This window comes from Pseudopipra pipra, chromosome 6 (genome assembly GCF_036250125.1).
Source record: "Pseudopipra pipra isolate bDixPip1 chromosome 6, bDixPip1.hap1, whole genome shotgun sequence".
In the NCBI taxonomy this organism is placed as follows: Eukaryota; Metazoa; Chordata; class Aves; order Passeriformes; family Pipridae; genus Pseudopipra; species Pseudopipra pipra.
In genome coordinates this window covers 8,548,677-8,561,134 of record NC_087554.1, presented here as the reverse complement: position 1 = coordinate 8,561,134, position 12,458 = coordinate 8,548,677, and the positions used below count along the sequence as shown (strand labels likewise).

The following is a 12,458-nucleotide window of genomic DNA, read 5'->3' as shown; positions in this document are numbered from 1 at the left end:
TTTTATTTAGTCTGAGACATTTCTCTTAAATGAGATTTCAAAGTGCAGTGTTATATTATTTCATAAATACAACAAAGCAAATTCTACTGTAACATGTGGTGATTGAGCTGAGGTATCAAGACAGGTTCAAATGCAGTCACTTGCTAACTGCAAGCTTAGCTAATAAAGACAACATAAAAGCATCTCCTTAGCTTTATGTCCCTATTAATTTACTAAAAAATAGCACACAAGAACACTTGAAATCACTGGTTTTGCTAGAGAATACAGCACTGTTAACAGAAAGCCAGCTTCCTATGGAAAAAGACCCCAGCATTGCAGTTAACATCAAGCATAAATTTAACTGTCTGCTTGTCTGGTATGATCACCATGGTACCCAGATGCTTTCTAGATAAATATGAAAACACAATCTCTAATTCAAAGTACATGCAGTCTGTCAAGGTAAATTTACACAGGGGTAAACTCGTAGGGAGCTGTGATTTCAAGTGCAGCATGCAGGTCTAAGCCCGGACTAGGTAACCACCAGTACAGATTTGCACAGAGGTCAGAAACATTAGTTATTTCTCCAAAATAAATTTTGATTACCATAAACTCTGAAACGATGGTTTCATTAAAGAAAAAGCATAGCTGAAGGTGGGACACACCGGATGGTCACAGTGGGTTTTGAAGGTGAACTAAGGCAAGGAATATTTTGTGGATCAAGCTGTACACTGTGAATGTGGGAGGAGGGGGTGATTGTTATTCCAGCACCAGGAGGGAACTGGCATTTCCAAGATTTGTAACTCAAGCTTGTCTAAAACAAGATTAAAACAACCCCAAACTTTGCTTTCTTTCACATTGCATCTAGTTTTCTGAGAGCTTGCGATGTACTTGAATCACACGAACAAGCTTTGTTTCATAATAGAAGGAAACAAACTTAGAAGAAAGAAAGATTGATTGATTCTTATGTAAACCTTTGTTTCCTGGAGCTGAGCTTTCAAGCAAAACATTAAATACTATAGTTGCATAGCAACCTCCCCACCCCCATTACAGGTGGACCTGTTGGCCAGTTCCACCTTTCCTGTTTCTCCAGGCTGCACAAACACAGCACTTGAATAGGTAGGATTTATGTCAGCAGGGTGAATTTCCTACTTTGTGGACAACTTCTATTTAAGAAAACAAGAGTCCTACCCAAAACAGCCTGAGGTGGAAACCTGTGATGTTCTGTGTTTATGTATTCCAGTATATTATGAAAATGAATAGCATCTAATGTCTTATAAACTTACTTTTACACCCTCATCTTATGATGATTGGATTACTCAGCTCAGTAGAAGGCATTTGAGTGCAAGCAACATTATGCTTAGACAGTCAATTTTTATTTGCTGCTAATCACTAACATTTTTTGGAAGCACTACAGTATTATATCCAGCAATCTCAACTAACACTAAATTTTGTATCGCTGACTCTAAGTGAGAAATAACTGCAATCAACACCATATTTTTTAAAAAGGCTTTGTCTATGTCTTTACAACCAGAGTAAGCATACACTAGAAAACAGCTGAGGCTGAATATTGGTATGCAAAAGCATAACACTAATTACAAATAAGTATGTTCTGCCCCACCTCATTTTGTTCTCCCTTTTATTTGTTGGATGACTGTTATGCTAAATACTGGCAAGTTCCCTCTTTCATTTCCAATCATCCTTTGATGCTTCTGTTTTCCTTCCATGCGCTTCTCCTTTCTGCTTTTCTTATTAGCCACTAATACCCTTAAACCCAAACCGCATGTGACTTTTTCAAAAATAAGGTAAAGTTAAAATACTTTAAAAGTGACTCATCACTGCAAGCTGTGACTCAACAGCAGAATTCGCAGAAAGGCACTTCTGGTGTCCAAGAGTAATGTGGCAGGGAAAAGTCCTGGAATAGACATAAAAAGAGCCAAGTTAGTGCCGTGCCATTTTCTCTGCTGGGCGGCTGCCAGGTACGTGCCGCTTGTCCCCGCGCGGCGCTTCCAGCTGAGCCCGAGCGGTGTCTGGTGTTTGTCTGCCACCTCCCGGGTGAGTCAGTGCTGGCACACCGAGTGCTCACAAGCCGACAGGGACAAGCCCAAGAGCAGATGTAGCCATGGTAGTAGTCGTTAAACGCATTTTAAGCCCTCCAGAAATTCTCAGGTTGCAAAGTCAAACCCTCAAAAATTTGAGAACGCTTCAATCAGTGCACTGTGCTGCTATTTGTGTACGTTACCTCATCTCTCTCCCTCCAGCTGCAAGGATTGATTCGGACTCCACTTTAATCCAGTACACAAACAAGCAACATTTTTCAGTTGGGTTTGTTGTTGTTGCTGTGGGCTTGGGGTGTTGTTTGTGTGAGAGGTTTTTTGTTTGGTTTGGTTTAGGATTTTTTGGTGTTGGGTTTTTTGTTCGGTTTTGGGCTTTTTTGGGTTTTGTTTTTGTTTTAACTATCCTGTGTAATTTGAGGTTTTCTAGATTTCTTCTATTTTTCTGTCTGGAAAGTCAGTGCAGACAGAGCTGATGGATGTTAGGCTTTCTCTGATTTTCAGACCCTTGTACACTGTTGCAGCCTGGCAGTGGGCATGCAGGAGTGCCATGCAAATGGTTGCTGGACAGAGAGACTGACTGTGCCCCTACTGGAGAACTGATCTTCACACAGACCATACAGCCAAAGCATTCAGGACATGTTACACTCCCTGAAAGTGCATTATAAATGGTACATCTGTAAACACTTGCCCACAAATCTTAAGGAAAAAACCCAATGTAACCTTGCCTTAGAAAATATCCAGGTGTTGGCTTAAACAACTGTCTTGGTTTAATGAGACTGAAGTGTTTTGCTAAGGAAGATGAGTTATGAGGAAGATCACACTCCTCTCTCTAAGCAATTGTAAATCTGAAATTAAGAGGCCTCAACTGAGGAAGCATGGAAAACGGAAAAAAAAATAACATCCCTTTATCAAAATATATGTGTATTGGCAGAACAACAAAAGAACATAAAAACAACTAAAACAACAATCCTGTACACCACCACCCCACCCCCCCAAAAAAAAATCCCTCTCAAAAAGGAAAAGAATTCAGTATTTTTTTGCTTTTTGGCGCAATTCTACCCATGGTCAGCAGGGGCCGATGTTGGATCTCCGGAGGAGCAGAACCTGCAGTTGCTCTGTGTTGGTCAGCGGGAGTGCTGTTGGGTTCTGGCGGTCGCCACGTGGAGCCCCGGTGAGCAGGAGAAGCCGAAGATGGAGATTTCCCCTCCACCACTGAGAAGGGGAAGGGGAAAAAGGGGACAAAACGGGGTTCTTCCCATTAAAACTCATGCTGTCTGCAGCTGGCTGTGGCCAAGATTTCCCCCTTTTCGTTGACAGGCACAAACCGCCGCCAAACACGGGAGAGGAGGAGGGAAAGGGTGACCTTCTAGCCAAAAAGTTCCTCAGCAGGTGGGTCAAACCTTTCCGATGAAGTCTGAGCAAGTCCAGGCTGGGGCAGAACAGGATGCAGAAAATGAAGACAAAACTGAAGGCAGAAAACAGCCAGAGGACAAGACCGAGAACAAAATGACCTTGGAGCCTTTCCAACACACACCCTCCCTGAGTTAAGGCAAAAGTCAAGCGTCCGGGTTTCAGAGAAGAGAAGGAAAAAAACATCACCCCTTCCCACAGTTTCAGGAGGGCCATCAGCTTGGAATTCAGGCCTGCTAGATGGTTCTTTTGTGTTTCTCAATCACACAAGGCAAACCACCCTCCCCCAATCAACCTCTTTCTTTAAAAGTGAGGCACGAGAAAGAAAAATTCCCTGTTTGATTTCATAGAACAAATAAACCTAGGACACATAGACAGCAAGATCTTTCTGTGATGGCATCTTTTGTCTGGGAGGAATCATTGTCCATATTCAGTTTTGGGAGTTGGATTGGCAATTTCAGCACAGGGCTGCAAAAAACAAGCGACTGCAAATACAAGAAAGAAAGAAAGACCTTGGACTCTGTCTCTCATCTGCAGTTGATGGGCCAGCCTGGGCACTCCATGGGCAGCAAGAGCTTTTTGTCCAGGCACCTTTTGTCTGGGAGGAATCTTCGTCTGTACACCATTTGGCAGTGGGACTGGCAATTGGAGAACAGGACTGAAGAAAAAAAACCACAGCTCTTCTCCCAGAAAAAGAAAGCCTGCAACCTTTGGCTCTCTGGTGCACTTCATGGGCAAGCCTAGGCACTCCCCGGGCAGCAAGAGCTTTCCATCCCGGCCCCTTTGCTCTGGGAGGAATCTTTGTCCGTACGCCATTTGGGCAGTGGCACTGGCAGCTGGAGCTGCCAAAAGCCAAGAGCCCTTCTCCCCAGCCAAGCAAGCCTGCAACCTTTTGCTCTTGGGTGGATTTGGTGGGCCAGCCTGGGCAATCCACAGCCAGCAAGAGCTTTCTGTGCTGGCACCTTTTTCCTGCGAGGAATCCTCATTTGTATCGGTTTTGGATCGGGTCGCAATGGCAGGGCGGGATGACCAAAGGGGACAACAGCCCTGTTTCCCAGGACAGAAAGCCTGTGTTGGTTTGTCTTTCAGGTGCAGTGTGTGGCGCAGCCTGGGCAGTCCGTGGGGGTCAAGTTTTCTTTGTCATGGTATTTGAGCAAAGCACATCAGGTCATCTGCTCTTAACTACCTTGTGAGGTAACCAGGAGAGGAGTTGAGGTTCTTTCTCGGAGACTTTTACTCCATTCAGAAGGTCCTCCCAGCTCAGCCCAGCTCAACGCAGCTGCACTGCAAGCTCTAATCATCTCATCTTTCAATGGAGCTGAGGGCGTTTGTGGGAGATTTAAACTGCAGGGAGAAACTGCTCTCAGCTCAGCCCAGCTGCCTTGCAAGGCCTAATCAGCTGACCAGGGGGTGGAGTCCAGGTGGTTTCTGGGTGATATAAATTGGAGCAGGCAAAGAGGAGTGTGGTATGTTAGTAAGGCAGGGCACTTTGAGCAGTGGGTCGTCCAGGCAGAGAGAGCAGAAAGAGAAGAACCACCCTCCCTCCCAGCTCTCTTTGGTGGCCTATGAGGTAGGTCTGCGGCTAATGGTTTTTCTGGAGTAAATCGAGCAGTTTAAGTGCAGCACTTCAATACTGGAAAGAAAAGCTTTACTGTGTGTTATCTCATGTTCAGCTGGAGGGCCAGTTTTGGTATTAGGTGGGCAGGAAGAGTTTTCTGTGCTGGCACCTTTTCCCTGGGAAGAAACTTCATTTCTATCAATGGTGGGGCAGGGCTGACCAAAGAGGAAGCAGGAGAACTGGCTGCTAGGAAAAACCCTGTTAAAGAATGGGTTCTCCTGGTTCCATCCAGGACAAGGTTATTTTTGCAGTAGCCAGGAGGGGCATGGAATGTTGGAGAAAATCGGTCAGCGTTTGAAAGACGGTTCTGCTCCAATGATTTGGAAGTTTACCCCTGTCAACTACAGGGTCCTGATAAAGCAGCAGAATCTTTGAAAGAGAAATACTGTGACAGTTCCAGAGAGGAGCAACTTAGTGCAGTGCTCTGGGCCCTGGCTAGTATTTATCAGACACAGTGCAATACTTAACAGCACCCTCAGAGGGAGGAGAAGGAAAGCAGACCAACAGGCGTCGTGGCCACTCAAGCTGCAGCTGAACCAGAGGAGCAACCTGTGCCAGTAGCAGTCACTCCTGTACAGAAGAAAAAAATCCAAGACCAAATCAGTTCACATAGAGAGGCATGAAGAGGCTTGGGGGAAAAAAACAAGGTGTGAGAGCGTTGGCTTGGGGGTTTCTCCTGCCCGAGTCCATTTCTAGAAGTCACCAGGCATTTTCTGTCCATAAAAACCTCCAAAAGCCCAAGATTCAGCCCAAGGAAATCCTCCTTCTCGTCCTACTTCCATCCCTCCTCCTCCAGCCCTTCCCCTCCACACAGGACCAGTGCACATCCTTGGTCCCCCCTTCCCCCCCGAATTCATCGGATTCCACGGCAGCATGGTTTGCCAGCATCCGGAAAGAGATTTAACCTCAACAGTTTACAAGACTTGGCGAAAGCCTTTGAGGGCACCTGTGCTTCCGTGGCTCTGGCGGCTGCCAACACCCAGTTTGTTAGAGGCTCCCCCACAGCCGCTACTGCCCTGCCCGGCGCTACCGCGAACCTGTACCACCAACTGCTGTACCACCACCGCAAGGGCTCCAGAGCTCCTCAGCTCAACACTTGCAAAACTTCAACTACTGTCAGTAAAACCAGCCCTTTTCCACCGAAGCCCCAAACCCACACAGGGCCCGCACACCGGGGCGGAGCGACACCGCCCCGACAGCGCCCGGCCCAGGGCTGCGCCCGAACGGAACCGAGCGAGCCCGAACGGAGCCGAGCGGAACCGAACCCAGCCGAATGATGCCGAGTGGCGCCGAGCGCGGCCCCGCCGAGCCCCAAGGGCGGGCCGGAAGCAGCCGCGACCCCGCCGGGCCGGGGTCGGGGCCAGGGCCGGAGCCCACCGGGCTGGAGTGGGGGTGGCTGCAGGCGAGCCCGGACTCTCCTCGGGATGCTGGTGGTTCCCAGGGGCTGGCGCGCAGGACAGCGCTGCCCAGGGGGACGGGGGGCAGACCTGCGCGCCCGCGCCGTTGCAGCGGGCACAGCCCTGCTCGTGGGTCGGGGAACACCCCCGCCGGGCATCTTCGTGCCTTGAGCTGATCGGGGTGGCCGGAGCACGGCAGACTCCTGGCCGTGTGCCCCGGGACGGGGGCAGGCGCTGACCCCCGAGGACAGGGAACGGCCTTTGCGCTGTCCGTGAGGAAAGCTGTCCCGTGGGGGTGCAGATCCCGGCGGGATGAGCTGGAGCGGCGGCGCTGTGCTGGCAGCGCCCGCCAGGGGGCGCTGTTAGAGGGGGTGGGGAGGTGGGCGGGGATCCCGTCCCTCTGCTGGCGTTGGCCACGGCCCCTGCCGTTGGTATGGCAACGCGCCGCGCGACTCGGCTGCCCGGGGAGAAACAGGGATCGTCCGGGAGCGACAGCCGGGATCGGCCCCGAGAGCCGGGATCGTCCGGGAGCGACAGCCGGGATCGTCCGGGAGCGACAGCCGGGATCGTCCGGGAGCGACAGCCGGGATCGGCCCCTAGAGCCGGGATCGTCCGGGAGCGACAGCCGGGATCGTCCGGGAGCGACAGCCGGGATCGTCCGGGAGCGACAGCCGGGAGCACCGCCTGCGGTGACAGCCCTCGATCCTGGAAGCCGAGCGGTAGGCGTGGAGTTTCACTGAATCCGAAAAATCCGGAATAATGAACCGCCCATAGGCTTTGATCTTTGAGCAGCAAAGGTGTTTATTGACAGCGCTGGGAGCAAGCCAGCTATTGCTGGAAAAACCTGCTCCAAGGCTTCACACGGAATCAGCAGGTTTTATACAATTTTCGTATATGATTAAATGCATATTCAAAGTGATTACAGCATTTATCTATACATACTCATAACAGGTGAAGTATGGGTGGAGCTCAGGCGGGGCTTCTCCTAGCCCTCAATTTTGGTGGGAGTTCCGTTCTTCCTCCCTGAGTCTGGGGGCTAGTTCTCATCTTCCTCAGCTTGACCTCTCTTCTTTTCCATTGTTCTCGACCCGCTCACTGAAGCTTGGAAAAAGCCTTGGTTCCTGTCCTGTTTCTTCTATTCCAATGTCTACCTTATCCTACTGCATCTTAATTTATTACCTCTAGGCTGATTACATGTTCTTTTACCATTCTCTTAAGTTTTGGTCCGGTAAGTAGAACAGAACGAGCACAGATCGTTTTGGATGTTAGTAGCTTGTTAGCAGGCCCAAATTTCTTAGTTAACTCTTTTGGGCCTGGCCTCCTGTTTCATCACCCTTTGGAGTCTTGGGGAAGCCACAAATCTTCTTCAAAGGCCGGAGTGCCTCTGCCATGGTGGCTGGCTGGGAGAGCTGGGGTTGTACAGCCTGGAGAAGGCTCCAGGGAGACGATAGAGCCCCTTGCAGTGCCTAAAGGGGCTCCAGGAGAGCTGGAGAGGGACCTGGGACAGGAGCCTACAGGGACAGAACGAGGGGGCACGGCCTCACACTGACAGAGGGCAGGGTTAGATGGGATAATTGGGAAGAAGTGTTTTCCTGGGAGGGTGGTGAGGCCCTGGCACAGGTTGCCCAGAGAAGCTGTGGCTGCCCCATCCCTGGAAGTGTCCAAGGCCAGGTTGGACAGGGCTTGGAGCAACCTGGGCTAGTGGAAGGTGTCCCTGCCCATGGCGGGGGGGTAACTGGATGGGCGTGAAGATCCCTTCCAGCACAGACCGTTCTGTGATTCAAGAAGGGCCCTTTTCCAACTGAAATGTTGTGTCTCCTCTTGACTCCCAGCTTGTAGTTGCCAGTTCTCTGGAAGCAGGCCTGGCAGTCAGCTGGGATGGGCCACCTGTTCTCCATAGGATGTGTGTGACACGTTTGTGGAGAGGAAGGCTGTAAACCAATCTCCAAGGCCAAGGTAAAAAACCCAAAGGACCAAGTAAAAGCCAAAGGAATTGGTTGTGTTGGTCAGTTGTTTGCTGGCTGTTGAAGTGACATCAGGCAGGAGCTCAGTTTTGACCTTTCTAGGTGTGGTTTGTTTGAGTAGAAAATAATTGTGTTATCTCCAGCATATGCTCTCTAATGCATCTCCATGTGTTCTCATCTCTTCACTGTGTATCAGAATATATTAACTGAAGGCAGCATCATTATAACACAGCAGTAAAACGTATTAAGAGTCACAGCCAGATTCAGGCATTTCTCACTCTCCTGTTGACTTTCCTGGTGACTGTAAGCAAGGCACACAATCCAGTTGGCTCCACTTTTCCTCTCTGAGGAAAAGGTTAACCTTTTTTTCTCATTTTGAAAATAGCCTTAGATTAAAATAGCCGTAGATGGTTATGCACGTGCCAAGTAGGGTTCCTTTTTTTTGCTTTTTTCTTCTGCCACCCTTCCCTTCCCCCACAATTTTTATGAACTATTTTGTCACTGTTCTCCATTCAGGAGATTGGAAGGAATTCTAACTGTTGTGATTATGGTTCTTTGAAGGCTCACTGAGCACACCTTTTGAATGAAAGAAAGAAGAAGAGTAGGTCTTCTAAGAAGAGTAAAATGCTCACTTCGGATAGGCATTCAGAAATGTCTGCTGATGCCGGGCTACTACCATGTTATCAGCAGAAGTGTGATGGAAAAATGCCCATCAATGACTCCACAAAAAAGGCACAATCAGACAGGTAGAGAACAGAAGCATAAAACCCCAATTATATGTTCATGACTATAGGAATGAAGTTGTAAGATTTGCACTGGGAGCAAGAAATTTCTGAATTCTTGGTCATAGCACTAATGACTTGTAACAGAGTGTCTCCTTGCTCGATGTAAATTTAGTATAATGAGCTGCTGCCTGTTAAAGTGCAGGCTGACAGGCTGATATTTCCAATGGCAGGCATATTGTGTGACTTTCCTTTGCAAAAGAAATTGCCTGTCTTCTTCACTCAAAGCAGTCTAGGTAGATGCCCAGTCTGACACATCTTTTTGAACTATATTTCAAAGTATGTTGATGATTTACATGATGATGGTGATGATGATGCAGTAAGATTGTGTAATGAACAAGAAAGAAGTTAATGCATCCATCCTTTTTACCCTAACCCTGCGGCTGAATTCTCCTGGATTCTCATTGACCCCAAGGAGAAACACAGTGCCCAAGCCAATGGGAAGAGCAGTGGGCAGATAAAGGCTATTTTCACATTTCTTGCTAGTTCCTCCTTGAGATTTCACAGATTCTTATCCCTTTTAAGCATAGTATGTTGGTGTTCGTTTGCATGCACTAAATCTAGCATGTATTGCTTTAATGCCATCATAACAGATTTGAAGTTGGGGTCAAACCACACTAGATAATTACTCAGTTCAGTTCATGTCAGAAGAACCAACGTTGATTCTTTGAACCATATTCTTTGTAGTTAAAACAATACTTATGTTCACTTAAATGTTACATTTTGCCACTTAAAGTGAATATTATACTATTATGCTAGTCCCTCTTCTTACACATTTAATACAAATCAAAGCTTTATTCTCTTCTTGTTTCAGAGAACCTACAACATTTCCAAAGGCCTGGAGAAATGTAGATACAAGTTCAGCTGAGGAAGTCAGAGGCCTACCTGATATAGTTGGTAAAATTGTTTTCCCTTAATGTCAGCTATTTAAATTTGCATTCATAGGAGACACTATACATGTAGCAGTTTTAGCTGAACGAGGTATAAAATCAAGCTCAGAAATGACCTGGCACGTTTTTGATGATTTGTAGGTAATTTTGAAGCTGAAGAGTCTCCTCCTAGAAAAAAAAAATGGTTGTGAAATTGTCAGTCAATCACAGCTTATGTTTGGATGATAAATTCCAGTTCTGATGTAAGCAGATCTCATTCTTGAAATGATGCAACTTTTTTGCATCATACCTGAGCTTTAGTTGATAGCTTCCATGCTTTTATCCTGAAAATCACAAGTTAATAAGAGAGGTTTTAAAATATGCTCAAGTATTTTTAACCTCCGTTTGCAAAGATTTCCCTTCCCGTGCTGCACACTGTAAGAGCTGCACAAACTGCAGCAGTCATAGTGTGCATTTAGGGATTTATTCTTCGTGCATCCCCTGTTCTGCAGCAAGAGTTCCAGGCTCCATCATCCTCATTTCTTTCTTGGCAGTTCCTGAGGAAAAAAGCAGCGAGACCTTGAAATGCGTGGCAGAACGACGGCAAAAGCGTCACGATCAAGCAGTGACCAAAATGCAGCAGGAGCTGGACTACGTTGGCAAAGTAAGGCAGGATTTTTTAATCCAGGTAGTCTAGAGTGCTATTCTAAGCTCAGGGCCCAATATTCAAGTGATCACACTGAGTTCCTTCTCTTTTTAGGAGATGGAAGCCTCTGTTTCGGAGCTTCAAAAATTCCTTCAAGTAAAAGTGATGAAATCTGATGAAAAAAGTGAACTTCTGTTTGAAAAGATTGTGTCTGATACGGCTCTAGAAGGTTTCTCCTTTAAAGTAAGGCAGCTCAGAGCATTGGCTCACCTTCAGTTATTTGTACCTGCTCTGTGTAACAGGTTCTCACGGCTCACTGGAGTCTTAAGATCTGTTTTCTTTTTTAATTTTTTTTTTTTTTACATTTACTTTTCAAAGAGATTGAGACTAAATTCTTATTTCAGGGTTTGGAAAAACTGTGGAATATGATTTACCAGGAATCCTTGAACAGAAAGAAGTGGATTAGGACAATGGATGAATCCCTAAAGAAGATTGAAAAGAGTCGAGCCTCTAAAGTGAGATGCAGCCTTAATAACTGTTACTTAAGGATAAGATTATTATTTGCTGGTAATGCTGGATGCACAGCAAAGAGTAGCTTGTTTCCATAGGAGTCAGAGATCTGCCAGTAATTCTGTTGTGTGGTGATTGCTTTCTTTTCACCAGTAGACCATTCAATCATTTTATACCTGCATAATCAGAAGAAAATACTTTTTTTTCAGTTCCAAGGTGTTTCTTTCTTGCACAATTATCTGTACTGAAGGTGAGCTGCTTTTATTTTCGTGCAAGGGTTTTTTAGGTCGAACTGTCATCTGCTCTGTTATTTTTTGGGGACAGCTGAGAAAGACCACAGGCGTGACCTAGCTCAGTTTTAGTTTGGGTAGCCTGGGTATCAGTAGGAGTTGTGTTGCAGTTGTGTAGGCTTTAGGCTGACTTGTGAAAGTCATTGGATATCACAGTAAATGTTTGGATAAATAATAGATACCCCTTAAGAAGATCCTTGCTGCGTTGTTCTTGGAAGCAAACAAAGGCTGTTTGTTCTACCTGTGCCAGTTTGTCCTCTTTGTAACGCAGACATTGTGAGTAGGTCCAAGAGTATCACCATAACTTTTTTATTGATGTTTGTTTAGTTATGAAAAAGGTCAGAGATGGCGACATTTCCTTAAATTTTGTTTTTCCTTAAAACAGGCACTGGTGGATTCACTCCAGATATTTGAAAGGAAGTTGGTGTGATTTTTTTTGAATTCATATTGCAGCTTGTCTGCAGAGTGCTCAATTTTCACAGATATGAAAAAAAAACCAAATGAGTAGTAACAAAGTGGAAAGTTTTAGTTACTTTTTAATGAATGATTTAAAAAAATCAGTCTTTGATATATTTAAGATTAATATTTTAAGGTTTATTTCTCAATCTGTCTATCAACCAATTGAATTTATTTTAATGGAAAAAAAATGTTTTGTTCATGTAATTTTATAACTTGGGAAACTGACATCTGAGTTATACTTTTTTAGCTGATGCTTTTCTTTATTCTTTTATTGCACAGATAGCAAATATACTGAAAAAGTATACAGTGAAACTGGAGGAAATTTCCTTCTTCTTGGCAGATGATGTTCACAAGCTCATCAATGACGAGGCCACGGTAAATGTTTTGTCTGGGGCAAGATAGCAATCTGAATATTCCCAGAATGTCTTTTTTTTTTTCCCAGTTGAAATTCATTTTTTCTACTTATCAATCACTGACATA

General features: G+C 46.0%; 1 protein-coding gene across 13 annotated transcripts in view; it reads left to right on the top strand.

Moving 5' to 3' along the window:
* Positions 1-6,848: 6,848 nt before the first annotated feature.
* The window catches only part of CCDC180 (coiled-coil domain containing 180), a 30,401-nt gene continuing 24,791 nt past the window's right edge, over positions 6,849-12,458 (top strand). For 3 of the 13 annotated variants that reach the window (XM_064657228.1, XM_064657231.1, XM_064657236.1), the window contains exons 1-8: positions 6,849-7,255; positions 8,291-8,414; positions 8,984-9,168; positions 10,019-10,101; positions 10,628-10,737; positions 10,834-10,962; positions 11,124-11,234; positions 12,258-12,353. In XM_064657228.1, coding sequence (XP_064513298.1) covers positions 9,047-9,168; positions 10,019-10,101; positions 10,628-10,737; positions 10,834-10,962; positions 11,124-11,234; positions 12,258-12,353 — 651 coding nt within the window. In that variant the 5' untranslated portion in view covers positions 6,849-7,255; positions 8,291-8,414; positions 8,984-9,046. The remainder of the gene's footprint in view (positions 7,256-8,290; positions 8,415-8,983; positions 9,169-10,018; positions 10,102-10,627; positions 10,738-10,833; positions 10,963-11,123; positions 11,235-12,257; positions 12,354-12,458) is intronic. The other 10 variants (XM_064657229.1, XM_064657230.1, XM_064657225.1 and 7 more) reach the window with 9 other exon arrangements.